The sequence below is a fragment of the Oncorhynchus keta genome, chromosome 24 (genome assembly GCF_023373465.1).
Source record: "Oncorhynchus keta strain PuntledgeMale-10-30-2019 chromosome 24, Oket_V2, whole genome shotgun sequence".
Taxonomy (NCBI): domain Eukaryota; kingdom Metazoa; phylum Chordata; class Actinopteri; order Salmoniformes; family Salmonidae; genus Oncorhynchus; species Oncorhynchus keta.
This window is the reverse complement of record NC_068444.1, coordinates 33574623-33598515: the sequence shown is the minus strand read 5'-3', so window position 1 is coordinate 33598515 and position 23893 is coordinate 33574623. Positions and strand designations below refer to the sequence as shown.

Sequence of the window (23893 nt, the reverse complement as noted above, 5' to 3'; positions counted from 1 at the left end):
ATATTTATTTTCGCATTTACTAAGGAGATTTCTGTGGCAGTGTGTGTACATATCTAGTATTTGTGTAGTGGATATTTCTGTTCAATACAATAAATACGGAATATTCTAAAGTTATTACTTGGAATATAATTGCATTGCCTTCAATGTTCTACAGCATGAATGTCCAACTGCTTTCATTGCTTTCGCTCTCGACTCTCTATTCCAGTAGAGGGCGGTATGTTCTCATCCAAATACATTACATCTAAAATAACGATAGAACCTGTGCAATTTCGACCAATGTTGATCATTGTTCAGGCCTATATCAAGGCCTATATCAAGTGTATTTTCATAAACAGTTAGTTCATGATTAACCCATAAAAAATGTATGAAAATGTTAAATAATGTTTTAAAAATGTATGAAAAAAAATCCAAGTAGAAAGAGAAAGGGAAGGAAAGAGGAGAAGTGCTACAAATTGGTCCCATTGCCATGGGTATGTCTCTCACCATTGCTATGCTGTCTGGAATGTTAAATACACACATGAACACACGCACACACACACTCCCACAGCTAAATTACACATTTGGTACAAATACAAACCAATTTAAGTTCTCGGAAAGGTCCTCTCTAAAATGAAGCTCGGACCTGTTTAAATCAGGATGTAGGGATGTGGCCTAGTGGATTCAGTAGCCTAGGAAGAAGAGTTATAGGTTACCACTGAAATTAGGGTAAAACTTCAATTTAAATACAATGACTTAACCTGACTAACAGGTTGTTACATCAATCTCATTTCAAATTGCATTGAAAATTCCACATAGAATAATTAAAAATCTCACATAGAATCTACATGGAAGCTGCAACACAATTCATGTCATGTGGTGTAAATACCTTGATCATGCAACATCAGATCCATGTCACGGTTTCATCATATTTTAGACGTTTTTTTGTGTGTTTTTTTTGGGCTTATTCTCACAATTAGACCACGGTCTGTTTTCATCCTATATTCAATAGTGTACAAAACATTAGGAACACCTGCTCTTTCCATGACGTAGACAACCAGGTGAATCCAGGTGAAAGTTATGATCCCTTATTGATGTCATTTGTTGAATTCACTTCAATCAGTGTAGATGAAGGGGAGGTGACAGGTTAAAGATGGATTTTTAAGCCTTGAGACAATTGAGACATGGATTGTGTATGTGTGCATTTCAGAGGGTGAATTTGCGAAGACAAAATATTTAAGTACCTTTGAACGGGGTATGGTAGTAGGTGCAAGGCGCACCTGTTTGAGTGTGTCAAGAACTGCAACGCTGCTGGATTTTTCACGCTCAACAGTTTCCTGTGTGTATTAAGAATGGTCCACCACCCAAAGGTCATCCAGCCAAGAGCAGGCCAGTTGTCAAAAATGGGTAATTGATGAAAGAGGACAAAGGAGGCTGACACAAATTTTGCAGAGCAAAATATGGGATACAGTTAGTCAACTTACAGTCCAGTACAACATTGGTGTCCAAAGACCCGTAAAATAATCCATAACTCGTCGTACCTTGACACGAATGGGGTGTCTTCTTTCAGCAAAAAAGGTTGCAGTTGCCTAAGGAGCGAAAACACTGGACACTGGAGAAATTGAAAAACATTGCCTGGTCTGATGAATACCGATTCCTACTGTTTTACACTGGTGGGAGGACTAAGGTATGGAGAAAACCAGATGAGTTCATGCATCCATCATGCCGTGTATACACATTTCAGACTGGTGGTGGTGTGATGGTGTGGGGTGCATTTTCATGGCACACATTGGGCCCCTTGATAAAAGTGGAGAAACTTTTGAATGCCACAGGATATCTGAACATCACCGCCTATTAGGTACAACCCTTCATAGCAGCAGTGTATCCATCTGCGAATGGATTTCTTCAGCAGGATATTGCCCCATGGCACAAAGGCTAGGATAGTCCAGGAATGGTTCCACAAACATGACAGTGAATTCAGCTTAGTGCAGTGGCCTACCCAGTCACCAGATCTCAAGCCAACTGAGCATCTGTGGGCTGAGAAGGAACGAGCTAGAGATCCACTAGCAGCCAACTTGACACAACAGTGGGAAGCATTGGCTTCAACATAGGCCAGCATCCCTGTGGAACGCTTTCGACACTTTTTAGAGTCCATGCTCCAACGAATTTAAGCTGTTCAGAATTCAAAAGGGGGTGCAACTCAATATTAAATCAAATCAAATTTTATTAGTCCCATGTGCCGAATACAACAGTCAAATGCTTACTTACGAGCCCCTAACCAACAAATGCATTTAAAAAAAATTAAAGTAACAAGTAATTAAAGAGCAGCTGTCGTGAAGAGGGCAGTCATGAAGAAGGCAAGACAAAACCTATTCCCCCTCAGGAGACTGAAAAGATTTGGCATGGGTCCTCAGATCCTAAAAAAGGTTCTACAGGTGCACCATCGATAGCATCCTGACTGGTTGCATCACTGCCTGGTATGGCAACTGCTCGGCCTCCGACCGCAAGACACTACAGAGGGTAGTGCGAAGGGGCCAAGTACATCACTGGGGCCAAGCTTCCTGGTACAATGGTCATTTACAACATTAACAGTGTCTACACTGTATTTCTGATCAATTTGATGTTATTTTAATGGGTAATGTGCTTTTCTTTCAAATACAAGGACATTTCTAAGTGACCCCTAACTTTTGAACGGTAGTGTAAATAAAGAAAAACCTACACCGAACAAAAATATAAATGCAACATGCAACAATTTCAAAGATTTTACTGATGTGCAGTTCATTTAAGAAATCAGTCAATTGAAATCAATTATTTAGGCCCTAATCTATGGATTTCACATGACTGGGAATACAGATATGCATCTGTTGGTCACAGATACCTTAAAAAAAACGGTAGGGGCGTGGATCAGAAAACCAGTTAGTATCTGGTGTGACCACCATTTTCCTCATGCAGAGATGATCAGACTGTTGATTGTGGCCTGTGGAATGTTGTCCAACTCCTCTTCAATGGCTGTGCGAAGTTGCTGGATATTGGTGGGAACTGGAACACGCTGTCTTACACATTGATCCAGAGCATCCCAAACATGCTCAATGGGTGACATGTCTGGTGAGTATACAGGCAATGGAAGAACTGGGACATTTTCAGCTTCCAGGAATTGTGTACAGATCCTTGTGACACAAGGCCATTTTTATTATTATTTGATTTATTTCACCTTTATTTAACCAGGTAGGCTAGTTGAGAACAAGTTCTCATTTACAACTCTAACCTGGCCAAGATAAAGCAAAGCAGTGTGACACAAACAACAACAACACAGACCTACACATGGAGTAAACAATAAACAAGCCAATAACACAATAAACAAGTCAATGACACAGTAGAAAAAAGAAAGTCTATATACAGTGTGTGCAAAAGGCATAAGGAGGTAGGCAATAAATAGGCCATAGGAGCGAATAATTACAATTTAGCTGATTAACACTGAAGTGATAAATGAGCAGATGATGATGTGCAAGTAGAGATACTGGTGTGCAAAAGAGCAGAAAAGTAAATACAATTAAAACAGTATGGGGATGAGGTAGGTAGATTGGGTGGGTGGGCTATTTACAGATGGACTATGTACAGCTGCAGCGATCAGTTAGCTGCTCAGATAGTTGATGTTTAAAGTTGGTGAGGGAAATAAAAGTCTCCAACTTCAGCGATTTTTGCAATTCGTTCCAGTCACTGGCAGCAGAGAACTGGAAGGAAAGGCGGACAAATTAGGTGTTGGCTTTGGGGATGATCAGTGAGATATACTGTACCTGCTGGAACGTGTGCTACGGGTGGATGTTGTTGTCGTGACCAGTGAACTGAGATAAGGCGGAGCTTTACCTAGCATAGAGTTATAGATGACCTGGAGCCAGTGGGTCTGGCGACAAATATGTAGCGAGGGCCAGCCGATCATTACGCACACCTGCCTTCCCCCCGACAAGCGCTTCAGCGATTATTGGACTAACCGGGACTCAATCACCTCTGTCATTACCTCCCCTATATCTGTCTGGTTCCCCACTCTGTTCCCTGCCTCAGCATTGATTGTAATATGTCCTTGTATAGCCGTGTGTTGACGCTGTTCATGCCTTGTTTCATGCCTGTTCCTGATTAAATGTTTGACTCTCCATACCTGCTTCTCATCTCCGGCATCGGTCCTTACATCCCCTTGTTGAATTTGCGATTTACAACTTGTTGTGTAATGTTTATGTCCAATGGCTAATGAGCACCGTTACGTTTAATTTATAATTTATGTTCATATGTCGAGGATTACAAAGGATTTGTCAGTAGATTGTCAACTTGATTCATGGTCATGACTGCTTTTCTAGCTGTCACGCCCTGGCCTTACTATTTTGTGTTTTCTTTATTATTTTGGTCAGGCCAGGGTGTGACATGGGTTTATTATGTGGTGTGTTTAATCTTGTTTTTTTTGTAGGTATTGGGATTGTGGTATAGTGGGGTTATCTAGAAAAGTCTATGGTTGCCTGAAGTGGTTCTCAATCAGAGGCAGGTGTTTATCGTTGTCTCTGATTGGGAACCATATTTAGACAGCTATATTCTTTGAGTATAGGCTGTTTTGGTTTTCACGTTACGTTTATTGTTTTGTATTGTTCATGGTTCATCTTTATTAAAGATGTATAGAAATAACCACGCTGCATTTTGGTCCTCCTCTCCTTCACCGGAAGAAAACCTTAACACTAGCTTGCTAGCTAAGATTTTGAAAGTATGATGTTGACATGATTGGTAGATATAATGTGATTTGATGTCATTTCCTCTGTGGCCAATGAGCTTGAGTCTTCTTGGATGAGGACTTCTCGTGTAAGTCTATGGCAGAACACTGAGCCAATCACGGCACAACTAGAGAACATTACCAACCCCTACGCTCTGTATTTTCTGCTGGCTGCCCCACCAGTACAGAACGCACTGAACTAGGCTGAAACACCTGCATTTTGGAGCTGCCTTACTCAAGAGAGCAAAAAAGATACCATGTTTGTATGCGGCCCTATTAACTTTTTTTTTACATAGTCTGCAAACTTATATGTGACACGTATTCATGCCAAAACAACATGCAAAGCGTGGAAAAAAAAGAAATCGATTTTTTTTTTTAAAGATAAAAATGTTATGCTAAACAAGGTTGGGCTCTGCCACTGTAAACAGCCATCCTTGGCTGTCAGAGCTGGAGAGGTGACTCTGTAAACATTCCCCACTTGACCTCTTCCAGGTATTTCTGCAGCTCACATGGGGCACTTCATGCCCTGTGAGGTTGACCCTTCTGGCTGGACAGTGACCTCAGACACAGTCTTTGATGCAAGGACGCTATATTTATGTAGCACTGTGGTCAAGATGCTTGCTGGATTAATCACGCTGGCATCTTCCTGGCATCCTGCTGCTCCACAGCTCTACTCTGATTTGCTGAAGTACAAATGACTCTACTTCCCTCATCAGTGGCTCCATCTCTGAGTGAAGTGCCATAGACACACTTGGATCCATCAGGCAACCTGCTGCAGGGGTTGGATGGAAGTTTGCTTCCAGAGGATACAGTATACATGCTAAGTGCTCTCGCAGTGACTTCAGGAGGACCTGTGCCAACTGTTTTGGAACAGTAGTTGACAGCAAGTGTGCCTCAAGGTTGAGACTGCATGGCAACACATCAGACAGCGACTGTCTGCTTGAGGTTCGTCATGCTGTCAGTGTAGGAGGGCAGGTAACCTAGCGGTTAAGAGCATTGGGTAACCGAAAGGTCACTGGTTTAAATCCCCAAGCCAACTCGGTGAAAAAATCTGTTGATGTGCCCGTGAACAAGGTACTTAACTCTAATTGCTCTTGTAAGTCACTCTGGCTAAAAGTGTCTGCTAAATGACAAAAATGTAATTCTAAGTTAGTTGGTGTGGATTGTGAATGGCTTCAGGAACTTCACAAGCTGTTCTAGCATGGTCCAATCACGCTCCGTGTTCACCCATGGATTTCTTCCCTGGTAGCGAGTAATAGTGATGCACAAGCTAAGCCTCTTTGAAATATTGGCATCTACTGTCAGTATTAACCAAAAGGGGACTAGGGTTCCAATTTGGGAACACCCCCTCCCACGTTCAGCTGGAAGGTGGCGCTTGGAACGCAAAAATATTCCAAAAAATATTTAACCTCCACACATTAACAAGTCCAATGGCTCAAATGAAAGATAAACACCTTGTTTATCTACCCAGCAAGTCAGATTTCTAAAATGTTTTACGGTGAAAACATAGCACATATTTATGTCAAACCACCACCGAAAACACAGCTAATTTGCATAGCCAAGTTGAAAAAAATATGCAATCAACAAACGCAGGATTAAAAGAAAAATAATGCACTAACCTTTTGAAATCTTCATCAGATGACAGTAATATAACATGTTACACAGTACATTTATGTTTTTTTCAATAATATGCTATATATATCCATAAATCTCTATTTACAATGATGCATCGTTCAAAAAATGCTACTCAAATGTCCTGAGAAATGACGATAGCTCCGGCAGATAACGTCAGCTAACAAGGAATACACATCATAAACTTTGACTAAATATGCATGTTCTACATATATATAGTTAGATACACTTCTTCTGAATGCAATCGCTGTGTTACATTTATTTTTAACGTTACAGGTTTCGTTCACTAGGCTATACTATGAGTCGGCGCTCAAAAAGTAGCATTATGGCTCCTCTATCTTGGAGTCCACAGAAACCCAAATTTACCACATAAATATTCCCTTCCCTTTGCTGTTCTTCCATCAGAAGACCTGGAAGGAATTATACTTACCAAAAACAGTGTTTAGTTTTGCAGTCTGTGTCTTTCGGTTCTCAAACACGACACATTTCGGTTGAAATGTAACCAAAAGTCAAGTGGATGCGCACCAAAACGTCGAACTTACATATTATATGTCGACTAAACTTGTCAAACTAAGTTCATAATCAAGCTTTAACATGTTATAAAGGTGTACAGCAATCGTGAGGACGAACAGAAACGCATGCATTGTATAATCGATCTTGGAAAAAAGACAGGACCGGAGCAGAGCTCGCATGAGAGTGACCTGTTTTTTCGCGTGACCGAAAGGTTTCGGCCCGCCAAAACTCTCGTGAGCGCGCGATTCTCACAATGAGAAGCCCCATTGAAAGCAGACATCGCGCTGAAGACTAAGAGACTGTTCCCAGACCTGTAAGTGCTTGGGAAGGGTGGGGGCGATGACGTCAAAGTTGGGCCAACTTTTCTGATGACAAGAGGGAGTTTGGGAGAATGACTGCCCTGAGAGTTCTGCTTTACATACAGACATAATTTACACGGTTTTATAAGCTTTAGAGTGTTTTCTATTCAATAATATTTTATTTGCATATATTAGCAACTTTTGACAAAAATAATATATATTTACTATGGGCACGCAATTACTCCAGCGGGGGCAGTAGACAGCCCTATCCCCAACAGGTTTTAAACTGCCAGATTCAGAAGCTTAAAAACTAAATAAAAAAATAGCTTAACCCCGTTCGATTTTAGCCCAAAGTGAATTTTATTTTATTTGAGGTAGTTTTGTAGTTTTTTTTTTTCAGCCTTTCTAAATTATTTTTCAAATTTTTGTTTTTATTTTAGTTTCAGTTTTGGTTTACTATAATAATCTCGATCACCACTTTATGTCCCTCAGTGTAGCCCTGTCAATTTAGATACATTCAGATGATGACAGGATGAGGCATTATCTTGATTATGCCAAACAGCTGCTGATGCACTTTGTTGACATGAGCAAGAGTGTCTATGGTGATACATTTTCAGTGTATAATGTACATGGTCTCACTCACTCGGCAGATGATGTTGCATTTCACAGCTGCTCACTCAATGACCTTCATTGCTTTGAGTTTGAAAACCATTTTCAGTGGCTTAAATGTGCCATCAAAAGCCCACTGAGGCGACTGTCCGTATCAAGCCATGTGAAACACATTGTCAAGAACATCCAACCACACATCAAGAATAACATGTGAGATGGTTGCTTCCTCCTCCAGGACAAATACTGTCGATTTGTCCAAAGAAATAAGAAGCGATGGAATCCTTGTTCGTGTGATGTCATTCACCATCCTCAAACTGACAACGTCTTTCTTTCATGTGCCTCCAAAGACTTCAAAATTGCAGGTATTCAAAAATATCCACAAATGCAGAAGATACATTATTTCTCCGGAGAACCTCATCAGCAAAGGCAATACATACAGATCCCTCTGTTGCACAGTTTTGCCAAATAAGATCACATCTATTGGAATAGTTTGGTTTGCAATTCTGGTTTATATTATGTTGTCTAATAATGTCTATTCCCCCAGGTTCTAATCTCAGAAGATGTGAGCCAGAGCAGTGTGGGTGGAAAATAAGAAGCCAAATGTGTTACTCCAGAGCACTGGAACAAATACCAAACTGTGTGAAGGCCCCCAAATAAATATTACAAAGCAATAAAGGATTGGTCCTCACCTTCTCTAAAATTGAAGTCACTTCAGATTCTCAGGATAAAACTGACATCAGGTAAAATAGCAGATACATTATACCTGAAAATGCAATAAGAAACTGCTGGTTGTTAAAGATGACTGTTAAATTGTTCGAGCCCTCACCCTGCCATTCAGAATCAAAACAGTATTGTGAAGATGTCAATTTCCGAAGCCAGTGAAGTGGAGGAGAACTCCAAGAGAAAGTGAAGGAGAATTACATTCAAATCATGTAAAATTGGTATGTTTAAACACACATTGACAGTCTGCGTACATTCAATTTACTGTGTTTAGAATCGCATGAGGAATGTAATCTCCCACCTCCAGCCATTACTGCCTCCAAGTCATTTAAACCCTAGCCACCGAACAACCACCTTGCCTTTTGATCGACTCGGAGGACCATTTACTGTATAACTTTAACTGATCCTTTCAAATTGACGAGTGTGGCTAGTGGGAAGGTAGCCTCAACCCAGACGGAATCACTCCATGTTTCACCATTTTTAGTGTAGTGAAACAAATGTGAAACTGAACTGAAATCAGTCTGGATTTCGAAGCTAGGTGGTAGGGGCTTGAGAGGTGAACTATGGCATGTTTTAGAATTTGAGTTTGAAGTTTGGTAATGTGTTGGGGTAAAGTTCTTCTTCCACTTCATTAAAACGTAAACAAATGACAAATGTGTGTAGAAAAAGGCTGGATGTTATTTTACACTTTTATGTTTATTTTCAGGCAAAGGTCTACACAAGCCCCCACCAAAATATGCCCAGAAGCACCAGAAAACCTGTGTGACTGCTAGCAAGAAGCAAAAGGCTAAAATGCAGCATCCTTCACAATGTAACTCAACTCTTTATTCTTGACCGTTGTATTGAGACAGGTATTCTAATTGTAAAAACAATTGGCATGATGTTGTCCAATCTTTTATTGCAGAGAATCATCTCGGTTTCTCACATGGCTTAACCCTGGAGCACGAGGGTTCGAAGTCTCCTTCTGCCTTCTTAACGGAGGCCCTCACCAAATCGCTGCAAACGATCAGACCCTTTTCCTGTGAGACGCAAGTATGAAACTCTCCATTTAGAATTTTGGCTTTAACGTTAGTTAGAAATGAGATTGTGTTTAGATTGCCTTTTAGGTTGGCTTACAAATGTGTTTAGAAGAAAACAAATGCTGGATGTTATTTGACACTTGCGTGTCTTATTTCTTTAGGCCTACCCAACTCCCACTAAATTCTGCTCCCAAGAGCCAGAACCTGTGCCAGTGCCACTAAGAAGCAAAAGGCAAAAAAAAAATTGACTTCAACCTGAATGAGACAGAGGAAGATTCATTAAAGATGAAAGAACAGCTAATGGGGAATGATTTTCATTGGTATGAGTTGAATTACATATTGCCATGTAGTACGGGATGGAAATATCCTGTGCATGTGTAATGTATTCGTGTCCTTTTGTAAAATGACAGATATCTCAGATCTCAAAGCTGAGGGGGAAAACATCCCATACCGGGTGAAGAGAACAATCCACCGGTAAACTATTACTATATTTGATACACCTTTAAATGAGGTCATTGTGTGTTGCTTGCAAAGTCCATATTTTGTGTCCTATACAGAACCCTGAGAAACGGCCTCATGTCAACGATGAATATGAATGGAAACCAAGGGAAGGGGGCTTTTGAGGACTCCAACCTTTGCAGCGTGATTATGTCTACAGTGGAGTCCAAATCATGACATTTACATTGACATTTGAATACCTTCTCTAGCTAATATCTTATTTTCCCCCTTTAGAGCAGGTGTGAGTTTTGGCGATTCAAAGGCTACAGGGGCAGAAATACTACAGGCGATGTCAACATGCCGTAAGAAATGAAAAGCATCAAAGCCTGTTCCGACCGTGCCTTTTTTTTGTTTATTGTATATCTAATTTGTTCTTCACGAAGCCTGTGTCAGAAACCATTTTTTTGCATTTATTTTTTCTTAAATCGGCTTGTACATCTATTTTGTGTTGCAATATATTTTTCATTTCAACCATTCTTGACTTTGTTTGCTTCACAGTTTGTCATGGACAAAAGTGTATACAATGCTGTTCCAAGTTACTGCTCTAATTGTGTTACACAGAATGACAATAGCCAACAGTAGTATTAGACCCTAAGTCTGGGAGATACATTTTGCACCATGAGTAGAATTGTATTATACATATCAGGGTGCTTTTCAGGTGTGCAACAACAGAAAGTCCTGGTTGATGCAGTTTGTTTTCATATTCTTACCTCAGGCTCGTAAAGAAGCCTACATCACAAAATGGCAACTACTTCCAAACATCTAATCAACACACTTCATGATTGGCGATAATCCCTGTTGAATTCATGGTGTGTTTTGGTCAAATCAGGTCACAGTGTGTTCTGAACTTCACTCCAATTTTTAAACGTAGTTGATTATTAGTTGAGTATAGTTTCCAAACTCGATAGTATCGAAATAAAACAATAACTGTTGGCGGTCTTTTTGAGTGGGTGAATCAAAGGTTTAAATCTTATTGATCAAAGTCTCAACCAAATATTACCAACATTTCCACGTGCAAAAGACGTGTGCACAGTGGGCCGTGCTCACTCAAGATAAGTATAGTGGGACAATTGGGAGGTTGAAGGCAATTTAACTTGTTTATTGTGTCCCTGCACTAACAGTGCATGTGCACATCAAAATAAAGACTCTTATGCAGTTGTTCACTTGATTTAGAGAAAAAGTTGCAATTTAGAAGGTGCTCCAAACTGTAGCATTTGATATTGCTCTCAGCTGTCTGTTAACTAAAATGAGCTACATTTGATCTCATTCTATCCTCCCACCAAAGCTGTGTTTGGGTGTGAGAAAGAGAGATCATGTTGCCATGGAAATGTCTCCTGTCCAGAAGGTTAATGATGAGTCTCGGCCACAGCTCGATCTGTTGGGTTGCCAGGCAACGCCAATGGCGTCCCTCGTTGAAAAGCCTTTATTTTTGCAGGGCTGCATGTGCGTCACAACGTTTCAGCAAAGCTTTGTAAAGGACTAGATGATTGGACTAGACTTTTTTTGTGAGTGAAAGTGCCCTCTAAGAGTCTGCTGAAAAAATGACTGTATTGTCAAATTTAACTTTTTAAGAATGCTCACAAAAACCTTTTAGAGAGGGCACTTTCGCTAACACAAAAAAAGTCCTTTGTCTTGGCTGACTTCTTCACCGAAACTCAAGTTTAAAAGATAAGCCAGGGCTACCATAGTTCACACAACACTGACAACCCAAATCCTTTGTGCTCTGATTTAAGACTGGGAGCAGGGAGCCCAGGGACTGGGGAGGCCCTTGTAGCGGTAACCTGCCTGAGTAGTTTTAACTGTCTCAGTCTCTATTGAGTGAGGAGGGGGTTTACAGCATGTAAATAGCTTCACAGGCCTCCTCTGTCCACTGCTCCTCTGCCTGTTGCTGAGAGACGAGCTAGAAGTCACCAGGCTCTCTGAGAGGATAACACAGGCCTTTAAAACAACATGTCCTCCCCCTCCTCTTTCTTCTCTGCCAACCCCCCTAGAGATAGGGAAAAGGGCAAAGGGAATGAAACAATTGTGTTAAATGTGGGGAGAGCTCCTGTTTCTGAGAGAGAGAGAGAGAGAGAGAGAGAGAGAGAGAGAGAGAGAGAGAGAGAGAGAGAGAGAGTGAGTGAGTGAGATACAAAGTGAGAGACAAAGTGAGAGACAAAGTGAGAGATGAGGGACAAACCCCACTACACGACATTAAACTAGTGGAAAGGAGGGCGGAAGTGGAGTATGACAAAAGGGTCAGAGAGAAAAACAAGACATGATGAGAGGAGGAGGGTCATGTAGCCGATAGTAGAGGGAGCTACAGAGGTAGATGAACATATAGAGAGGCATACTATATGTGGGGGCCAGGCCGTGAAATGGAACCCTTTGGAGCTGTGATCAGCTCCAGCGTTCTGCTAGCCTAGCTTCCATTCCTCTCCATTCACCTAGGAGTATGACTCACTACAGAAGGTGACAGAGATGACAGCCATTGAAAAACTAGCCCTGATCTGGAGCCTGTGGACGGCAGTGATCTTCGCAGCTGGAGTTGGTGAGGAACTTCATTTTATATCACCCTCAATTACAGGGGGGTGAGCCATAGACATCTTTATGTATTTCTATGGGGTAAGCTTCACTTGCTTTTTAACTTCTCTTCTAATCAGATGTTTGATGCTGAACATTAGTCTGGTTTGATACGGATTAGAATGTATGTGTTTTTTCCCCCAATACTAAACATAAAGGGATATATGATATCATATAAAACAATAATCTGTTTGTGAGATAACATGTGTGCTTGACTAACAAATACCTCTTCCAAATTGTACAGAATTTATTAATGGGCAATTGTATGATAAATCATGTTCATATTAATTGAATTGGTAATCAAGTGGCAATGGTCAATGTTGTTCCCCCAGATGAGCACCTTTGCCCCAAAGGAGCCCAGGTCCATCTTGCCAGTCTGCAATGCTATTGGCTGTCAGTGTCAGCAACATCATGGCTGGAGGCGAAGGGTATCTGTCGTCAGGTGAAGGGTGGGGATCTTGCCACAGTCCGAAGCACTGAAACTCAGACATTCATCCACAACTCCTTCAAATTGTGAGTAAACAGTTTATGATCTTTCTAACAGATTTATACATTATTTTCTGTCACCTGACTACACTAATTCACTTAATTCCCCACCACCCTCTTTTAAATGGTTGGGTATGCGGTACCAGTCAAAAGTTTGAACAGACCTACTCATTCAAGGGCTTTTCTTTATTTTTACTATTGTCTATCTTGTAGAATAATAGTGAAGACATCAAAACTATGGAATAATACATTGAATCATGTAGTAACTAAAAAAGTCTTAAACAAATCAAAAAATATTTTATATCTTATATTATTCAAAGTAGCAACCCTTTGCCTTGATGACAGCTTTGCACACACTTGGCATTCTCTCAACCAGCTTCATGAGGAATGCTTTTCCAACAGTCTTAAAGGAGTTCCCACATATGCTGAGCACATGTTGGCAGATTTTCCTTCACTCTGCGGTCCAACTCATCCCAAACTATCTCAATTGGGTTGAGGTCAGGTGATTGTGGAGGCCAGGTCTTCTGATGCAGCACTCCGTTACTCTCCTTGGTCAAATAGCCCTTACACAGCCTGTTGAAAAACAAATGACAGTTCCACTAAGCGCAAACCACGTGGGATGCCGTATCCCTGCAGAATGCTTTGGTAAACATGCTGGTTAAGTGTGCCTTGAATTCTAAATAAATCACTGACAGTGTCACCATCAAAGCACCCCCACACGGTCACACCTCCTCCTCCATTCTTCACGGTGGGAACCACACATGTGGAGATCATCTCACACAACGGTTGAAACCAAAAATCTCAAATATACTCATCAGACCAAACTACAGATTTCCACCAGTCTGATGTCCAATGCTCGTGTTTCTTGGCCCAAGCAAGTTTCTTCTTCTTATTAGTGTCCTTCAGTAGTGGTTTATTTGCAGCAATTCGACCATGAAAGCCTGATTCATGCAGTCTCCTCTGAACAGTTGATGTTTCAGATGTGTCTGTTACACAAACTCTGTGAAGCATTTATTTGGGCTGCAATCTGAGGTGCAGTTAATTCTAATGAACTTATCCTCTGCAGGAGAGGTAACTCTGTGTCTTCCTTTCCCGTGGTGGTCCTCGTGAGAAACAGTTTCATCATGGCGCTTGATGGTTTTTGCAACTACACTTGAATTTTCCGGATTGACTGATCTTCATGTCTTAAAGTAATGGTGGACTGTCGTTTATCTTTGCTTACTTGAGCTGTTCTTGCCATAATATTGACTTGGTCTTTTACGATAGGGCTATCTTCTGTATACCACACCTACCTTGTCATAACACAACTGATTGGCTCAAACGCATTCAGAAGGAAAAACTTTTGAAAGAGTAGATGTGTCCGAACATTTGACTGGTACTGTATGCATCTTTTTGTATAGAAAATCCACTGAGTGGGTCTGGCTGAGGGATGGCAGGGGAGAAGGGACGGATAGAAGCGAGGGTTTGGGAACAGGAAGCCACCCTGGGCAGGACAGGGACAGGGGCAGGGAGAGCCTGGGGGGCTGTACCCAGATGGACCTGGGTTCACCAGGACAGAGGAGGAACACAGTGTGTGATGGACAGTACCTCTTCCTCTGTGATAAGGTGGTTACAGGTGAGACTGCATGGAGAGTGTACTGCATTAATACGTCATTGCAAACTATAATTCAGAATGAAATGTGTTTGTTGTCTTCATAGGGAGACCTAAGGGGTGTAACATTGTCACAAATGAACACATTATATTGTGGTGTGCTAATGGATGTGTGTATGTTACCTCTGTCTCCTGTAGTTTCCCTGCCTTCGTTAGACAGCTACATCACAGGTGTTCCTCTCATGTCGGGTGTGTACGCCAGGTCACAGCTACAAGTCCTCCCTACAGTCCCAGACCCTGACCAAAAGAGAGTGGAGGTGAGTGACATAATATTTCACACTGATGATACTCTTTTTGTTGTTGATTGACCTACTGGACTGCATTCATATTAAGATGTTGTCAGATTTCAGGCAAAACTCTTGATATGGATGTCATACTCATGGCATCACCTTGTGTCGGCTTTGACCACAGCCATGCTAAAATCCAATTGACAACCCCCCTTGTGTCTGATTACTTTATTATCCTCCCCTCAGATGCTGCTGTTTCCTGGGCTGTGGTTCAGCCATGCTGGCCAGGTGGTATCAGTGGAGCTGGTCAGCCAGCCCAGAGAAGTGTCCACCTGGGTCAGAGTTCAGATCCTCCGGCCCTACTGCAGCCCCCACCATCACCTGGTGCCCCCAGGTAAAAAAAAAAACACCACCTTACAGAGCAGGAAGTTTTTGAGGTAATTAAATATTTGCAGTCTGGGAAAAACACCAGAGCTTGAGAGTATACCAGTAGAGGTATATCAGACCTTTGTTGATGTACTCATAGATACATTATTTGCATGTTTTAATTACTCCTATAAAAATGGTAGACTTTCAGGTACTCAATAAGATGACTTGATTTCATTACTGCTGAAACAGGATCCAGGTGGTAAATATAAAGATCCAGTCCATTTAAAAACGGGAGGCCTCTTACACTTCAGTGTTGTGATGGGAAAATCCTGGTGAAATGCATAGCACATAGAACAAACAAGATTTTACCAGATATTGTTCATCCTGATGCAAGTTTTTTACATGGACGATATATTGGAGACAGCATACGACAATTACTTGAAACAGTTGAACATTGTGAAACATCAAAGTTTACCAGGCCTGGTCTTCATAGCAGATTTTGAAAAGGCGTTTGATAAAGTACGACTACAATATATATATATATATATATATATATATACAGTGCCTTTGGAAATGATTCAGACCCCGTTACTTTATCCACATTTTGTTACGTTACAGCCTTAACCCACATTTTTTTTTTTTTTTATCCTCAGAAAATCTACACACAATAACCCATAATGACAAAGCCAAAACAGGTTTTTAGAATCTTTTACAAATGTATTAAAATAAAAAAAAACAGAAATACCTTATTTACATAACTATTCAGACCCTTTGCTATGAGACTCAAAATTGAGCTCAGGTGCATCCTGTTTCCAATGAACATCCTTGAGTTGTTTCTACAAGTTGATTGGAGCCCACCTGTGGTAAGTTCAGTTGATTGGACATGATTTGGAACGGCACACACCTGCCTATATAAGGCCCCACAGTTGACAGTGCATGTCAGAGCAAAAACCAAGCCATGAGATCGAAGAAATTGTCTGTACAGTCGTGGCCAAAACTTTTGAGAATGACACAAATATTAATTTTCACAAAGTCTGCTGCCTCAGTTTGTATGATGGCAATTTGCGTATACTCCAGAATGTTATGACGAGTGATCAGATGAATTGCAACTAATTGCCATGCAAATGAACTGAATCCCCCCCAAAACATTTCCACTGCATTTCAGCCCTGCCACAAAAGGACCAGCTAACATCATGTCAGTGTTTATCTCGTTAACACAGGTGTGAGTGTTGACGAGGACAAGGCTGGCGATCACTCTGTCATGCTGATTGAGTTTGAATAACAGACTGGAAGCTTCAAAAGGAGGGTGGTGCTTGGAATCACTGTTCTTCCTCTGTCAACCATGGTTACCTGCAAGGAAACACGTGCCGTCATCATTGTTTTGCAGAAAAAAGGGCTTCACAGGCAAGGATATTACTGCCAGTAAGATTGCACCTAAATCAACCATTTATTTGATCATCAAGAATTTCCAGGAGAGCGGTTCAATTGTTGTGAAGAAGGCTTCAGGGAGCCCAAGAAAGTCCAGCAAGCGCCAGGACCATCTCTTAAAGTTGATTCAGCTGCGGGATCTGGGCACCACCAGTACAGAGCTTGTTCAGGAATGGCAGCAGGCAGGTGTGAGTGCATCTGCACGCACAGTTAGGCCAATACTTTTGGAGGATGGCCTGGTGTCAAGAAGGGCAGCCAAGAAGCCACTTCTCTCCGTGAAAAACTTCAGGGACAGACTGATATTCTGCAAAAGGTACAGGGATTGGACTGCTGAGGACTGGGGTAAAGTAATTTTCTCTGATGAATCACCTTTCCGATTGTTTGGGGCATCCAGAAAAAAGCTTGTCTGGAGAAGATAATGTGAGCGCTACCATCAGTCCTGTGTCATGCCAACAGTAAAGCATCCTGAGACCATTCATGTGTGGGGTTGCTTCTCAGCCAGGGGAGTGGGCTCACTCACAATTTTTCCCAAGAACACAGCCATGAATAAAGAATGGTACCAACATATCCTCCGAGAGCAACTTCTCCCAACCATCCAGGAACAGTTTGGTGACGAACAATGCCTTTTCCAGCATGATGAGCACCTTGCCATAAGGCAAAAGTGATAACGAAGTGGCTCGGAGAACAAAACATCGATATTTTGGGTCCATGGCCAGGAGACTCCCCAGACCTTAATCCCATTGTGAACTTGTGGTCAATCCTCAAGAGGCGGGTGCACAAACAAAAACCCACAAATTCTGACAAACTCCAAGCATTGATTATGCAAGAATGGGATGCCATCAGTCAGGATGTGCCCCAGTTAATTGACAGCATGCCAGGGCGGATTGCAGAGGTCTTGAAAAAGAAGGGTAAACACTGTATGTATTGACTCTTTGCATCAACTTAATGTAATTGTCAATACAAGCCTTTGACACTTATGAAATGCTTGTAATTATACTTCAGTATTCCATAGTAACATCTGACAAAAATATCTAAATACACTGAAGCAGCAAACTTTGTGGAAATTAATATTTGTGTCATTCTCAAAACTTTTGGCCACGATTGTAGAGCTAGACAGGATTTTGTTGAGGCACAGATCTGGGGAAGGGTACCAAAAAATGTCTGCAGCATTGAAGGTCCCCAAGAACACAGTGGCCTCCATCATTCTTAAATGGAAGAAGTTTGGAACCACCAAGACTCTTCCTAGAGCTGGCCACCCGGCCAAACTGAGCATTCGGGGGAGAAGGGCCTTGGTCAGGGACGTGACCAAGAACCCCATGGTCACTCTGACAGAGCTCAAGAGTTCCTCTGTGGAGATGGGAGAACCTTCCAGAAGGACATCCATCTCTACAGCACTGCACCAATCAGGCCTTTATGTCAGAGTGGCCAGACGGAAGCCTCCCCTCATTAAAAAGCACATGACAGCCCGTTTGGAGTTTGCCAAAAGGCACCGAAAGACTCTCAGACCATGAGAAACAAGATTATCTGGTCAGATGAAACCAAGATTGAACTCTTTGGCCTGAATGCCAAGCGTCACATCTGGAGGAAACCTTGCACCATCCTTACGGTGAAGCATGGTGGTGGCAGCATTATGCTGTGGGGATGTTTTTCAGCGGCAGGGACTGGGAGACAAGTCAGGATTGAGGTAAAGATGAAGAGAGCAAAGTACAGAGAGAACCTGCTCCAGAGTGCTCACGACCTCAGACTGTGGTGACAACGACACTAAGCTCACAGCCAAGACAAGGCAGGAGTGGCTTCGGGACAGGTCTCTGAATGTCCTTGAGTGGCCCAGCCAGAGCCCGGACTTGAACCTGATCGAACATCTCTGGAGACCTGAAAATAGCTGTGCAGCATTGCTCCCCATCCAACCTGACAAAGCTTGAGAGGATCTGCAGAGATGAATGAGAGCAACTCCCCAAATATAGGTGAGCCAAACTTGTAGCGTCATACCCAAGAAGACTGAAGGCTGTAATCTTTGCCAAAGGTAATTCAACAAAGTACTGAGTAAAGGATCTGAATACTTATGTAAATGTGATAGTTCCGATTTTTTTCCTATTTTTATAAATTAGCAAACATTTCGTGACGCCATATTGTTGTGCAAAAAATCTTACACAGGGACACTCAAAGTCAATCTTAAATTAATCATTGTTTATTGTCAGCGCGCTTGTCACGATCGTCGTAAGAAGCGGACCAAAGCGCAGCGTGGTGTGAATGCATGATTTAATGAAGACGGAAAAAAACACAAAATACACTAAAACAAACTAACCAGACGAACGTGACCGCTATAGAAACAGAATGCCAACATGCAACATCACATAGACAATAATCCACCAACCACAATACAAAACAGGCTACCTAAATATGGTTCCCAATCAGAGACAACGACAAACACCTGCCACTGATTGAGAGCCATATCAGGCCAAAACACATAGAAATAGACAAACTAGACATACAACATAGAATGCCCACTCATATCACACCCTGACCAAACAAAACATAGAAACAAACAATGCAAATAATGGTCAGAGTGTGTCAGCGCCGGAGAGGTTCCAACCAACTCAAAGCACCATAGTACACATGTCAATCAGAAGCTCCCTTTGGACAGACCCAGCAGTTGTCAAATATACAAGTTATATTTGCATGATTTAGCATAATTAATTAATCATTGCTGTTTTGTTTCATTCTTTTGACTGACGAATACTGTTTCATAACATGTGACAGACCAACACCTCACAAGGCTTCTTCTCTCTAAGCTGAGACCTTGAAACGGAGATATCTTTCATTTCTTTCTCAAAACAAGGTCTGGGCGTACTGCCAAATTGCAGATCCTGATAAGTGAGGATTTGTACAGTCAGCCACTTGCAAGAACACAGAAATAAAAACAAGGGATAAAAGCTAAAGTGTCAATGTATGCCGATGACTCAAGTTTTTTTCTTAAGACCACAATCTGGATCCCTGCACAATCTCGTTAAAGATCTTGATCACTTTTCTAGCCTCTCTGGACTCAAATGTAATTATGACAAGTGTACCATATTACGTATTGGATCGTTAAAAAACACAGTGTTTACATAACCTTGTAGTTTACCAATAAAATGGGCGGATGGTGAAGTAGACGTACTTTGTATTCACATCTCAAAAAATAGAAATGAATTGACCACAATCAATTTCAATTGAAAGTTAGCAAAAACAGATACGATTCTTTTCCCATGGAGAGGTACATACTTGTTGTTTATGGAAAAATCACATTGATTAACACTTTGGTTTTATCACAGTTTACTTACTTACTAATGGCGCTGTCTACTCCAGACAACTCGTTTTTTTAAATCATATGAGCAAAAAATATTTCATTTTATTTCGAATGCTAAGCCCGACAACATTAAAAGTGCCTATTTATATTTGAGTTTAAAGCTTTACATATTAAAGCTTTAAACCTCTCACTGTACATAAGTGATACACCAAAATGGTCCTGTAGATCATTACGAAAGGCTCATCCCTTGTTCAACATTTTTATTTTTGCCTTTATGCAGATCACAACTTCTCATTTTCAACTAATTGAAAATGACATGTTGTTTAAAGTATCTTCCCTTTCTCAAACAAGCCTTACAAAGCCGGTTCCAATTTCAGTTTTATCCTCCAGAAAAGATAGAGCACGTATTACAACAAATATTATGTTTAAACTCAAATTTACTCATTCATTTAAAAACAAAACATTCTTTATGGATTTTTTTCAATTTAAAAAAAGTATATTTATTACTGATATTATGAATAGAAACGGTGGAGTTATGTCACATATGAAGCTATTGAAACTATATGGGAATGTCTGCTCAGTCCAAACTTAAAACCAACTGATTGCAGCATTGCCACAAAATGGAGGAGACAAGTGGAAGAGGGAGAAGGTAGGGAACTTGTTTGTCTGACATATATTAAAAATACAAACAGGCTGAAAAGAATTGGCATAACTAGAAATGTAAAGTTTAACTTGAGAACAAAAATATTTACAGCTGTGCCATACAGGTTGCAAAAAAAATGGAAGAGATTTTCGATTTACTGATTCAATGGCACGTGGTCTATGAACTGATACACAAAACAACCCTTTTTAAGCACCACTTCAAGTTTTTTAAATTTGAATTATTATACAAAAGTCTTGCCACCAACTGAAGGCTATATAATATGGGGCATACAACACTCTCAGCTCTGTACATTTTTCTGTGAAGAGACAGACTCACTAGATCATTTATTCTGGTATATGTAAAATGTACATGTATGTATGTATGTATTGCAGAAAAGCTGTAAAAACAAAAAGGATTTGTGTCCTCCGAAGAGGGGATGGGTTAATAAGAAAAAAGGAAGAAAGAAACACCACCGCAGGTTATTCATAAAGATGTTGTTGTATTGGAAGACTTGCCCTGTGTGCGTTTGTGCTGATTCATTCCTGTTTGTTTTTGTGTTTCCCTGATGTATGATGATCGATCTTTCAGTATACATAACTGGTACTCACTCTCATTTCTCTCGCTCTCTCTCATTGTCTTTCTTTCTCTGTCTCTCTCGTTGTCTTTCTTTCTCTCTCTCGTTGTCTTTCTTTCTCTCTCTCTCATTTCTCTCTCTCGTTGTCTTTCTTTCTTTCTCTCTCTCTCATTCTCTTTCTTTCTTTCTTTCTTTCTTTCTTTCTTTCTTTCTTTCTTTCTTTCTTTCTTTCTTTCTTTCTCTCTCTTTTGTTCTCTCTCTCTCTTCCATATCTTTCCCTTATCCATCTCTTTTTCTATGCAGGTTGCAGTTCTCTCCTGAACCCGTTCAGTTGTTGCTCTATCACCCCTCTGTGTAACACTACGGGAGGCTGTGCCCTGGGACAGTACTGGTGCCACCTGTTGGAGGCCTGTGTCCCTGTCACCAGCCCCTGCAGTCCCTACAACCAGTCCCCCTCTACAGGGGAGCGCAGCTACCCCCTGCCCCCCAGATACCCTGACATACCCCCCTTCTACCACCTGGTGGCAGACCTGCCCATGAGAGTGGCTCCTTGCTCAGAGCCTGCTCATATTAGTGTATGTGTGAGACGTTCTTATTTTCAGAGAGTTTCTTATGTACAGTTCTTATTTACATGCTTTATGCTTTGGATAAGTCGAATCAATGAAATTCAAATAACTATGCTTCATTCTCTCTCTGTCAGATCCTGCCAGAGAGGGAGATCAGTGTTTACCCAGATGACATTCTGTCCATCCAACACACCGGGAGACCTGGAACCTTCCTGAGTTGCCGCGACAACGCCTCCTCATCCTCCTCCCCCTGGCGACAAAGCTACCTCTCCCTGCAAGGGGCGGAGTGGGGGGGCTGGTGGGAGGGGGGCATCTCGTCCCAGCCGGATGGAGGGCAGTGGGTGGACGGGGTGGTGTGCGACCTACGGGTGCTGTACGTCGACACACTGCATGGGCATGGCTATATTTCAAGTTCGGGCCAGAGTGAACTTAGTGGCTTCACTCACATTGGGAACATCAGTACGCCCATAAGTATGACCCCTGAAACCTCAGCTCCTGCCCCAGCAAAAAGTCACATTTCTGGCCTTTGTATGATCCATCCTCTGCCTGATGGAGACAACCAGATCCATGTATTGATTGACAATCCTATACTGATTGTGGTTAAAATATTCTCTGGAAAAGGGGCCACCAGCTCCTGGTTGGCTCCGGTGCTCCAGACAGGGGTCCCCTTCCTCCCGTCCTGCCCAGGAGAATTACCTGACTCCTGGCCTGGTTGTGAGAGAGACTCCCCTGACAGCTGGTTCTCCCACATGTCCCTGGTGCTACCCTCAGTGGGCGTCCACTCTCTAAACATCAGTGCTGTGAATGGAGTGAGTGAACAGAGTACCTGTGTACAGGTGTGTGTCTATGAGCCGGTGGCTGGGCTCAGTGTAGAGCCACATGGACATCTGAGGATGCTGGTGGACTTGTCACAGGTGAGTTAGCCCGACTAGTTGTATTGTTGTATTGTATTTTATAGTATTTATTTGAAAATCTGTGTTTTCTTTGTGCATCTTTGAAAATAATCTGATTTTCTTTTATTTATTTGTTCTGCTGATCACGTCCCTGCTACTGTACTGAAATTATACATTGTCACCGTTCCCTGTTTTTTCTAAGGCATTTACAGCCATGGCGGAGACTGGTTCCTCAGTAAAGTACACCTGGGTGATTGACAAGCTGGATAAGTTTTCCTATGAGGGAGACACCTATAGTGTGATGTTCAAGAAGCCAGCCGAGTACAAACTGAAGGTACTAAGCTCATCCATTTCATATAATTCATATTAAGATAAACCAACCTTGTTTTTTAAATATAATACCGATATAACAGAGTAAAGTGCCCATAGAGCCTCACTAATAACTTGTCTCTGTTCCTCCAGGTGACTGCAGCCAACCCTGTGAGCTCCCAGACTCTAGAGGTCACTCTGACTGCTGACACCATGACACCTCTGGCCGACCCAGAATTCCTCTCTGTCAAGGAGGTTATCGCTGTGGCCTCACTGCGTTTCTACACTTTCAGGGTCAAAGTTGATGTCTCCCTAGGCGTCACTTTCAGGTTAGGGTCATTTTCTGTTTCGCAGAAGTATTCGCTTGGAGTGATATTACAACAATGAGGGTAGCATATCTGTTTACTCCATATTTTCTCATTAACTACTGCTGGAAGTGGTGTTGGAGGTCCAGTACGGGACACTCTTCCCTCTGGTGTAAGGAGATCCCATTGCCCCAGGGCAGTGAAGGGGACATTGCCCTACATAAGGGTGCCATCTTTCAGATGAGACTTTTAAAAACCCTAAGCTATTGAATATTATTTCCTGTAGGTGGTCTTTTGGGGATGGCAGTGCCCAGGAAAACCACACCTTTCCTGCCCTGTTTGAGTCCCAGGACAGGCCAGTGGAGCGAGGAGTGAGACAGGTGTATGTGCAAGACTCTGTGAGCCACGTCTACCTACAGCCAGGTAAACATACCTCTACCAATGTGTAAATTATTGGAATTCATTCTAATAGTATAGATGCTTGCATATCACTCCTCTTTCCATTCAATACAATAGGGTATGTCTCCATTAATCTACAGTGCCTTCTGAAATATTCTGAGCCCTTGAATTTTTCCACC

The 23893-nt window shown here is 41.7% G+C and overlaps 1 protein-coding gene across 1 annotated transcript in view; it reads left to right on the top strand.

The window, feature by feature from the left end:
- The first annotated feature begins 12888 nt into the window (after positions 1 to 12888).
- Positions 12889 to 23893, top strand: part of pkd1b (polycystic kidney disease 1b) — a 28811-nt gene continuing 17806 nt past the window's right edge. Inside the window, exons 1-9 of the mRNA XM_052478433.1 lie at positions 12889 to 13091; positions 14465 to 14679; positions 14854 to 14972; positions 15189 to 15336; positions 21546 to 21823; positions 21943 to 22722; positions 22904 to 23035; positions 23194 to 23339; positions 23602 to 23738. Coding sequence (XP_052334393.1) covers positions 12889 to 13091; positions 14465 to 14679; positions 14854 to 14972; positions 15189 to 15336; positions 21546 to 21823; positions 21943 to 22722; positions 22904 to 23035; positions 23194 to 23339; positions 23602 to 23738 — 2158 coding nt within the window. The remainder of the gene's footprint in view (positions 13092 to 14464; positions 14680 to 14853; positions 14973 to 15188; positions 15337 to 21545; positions 21824 to 21942; positions 22723 to 22903; positions 23036 to 23193; positions 23340 to 23601; positions 23739 to 23893) is intronic.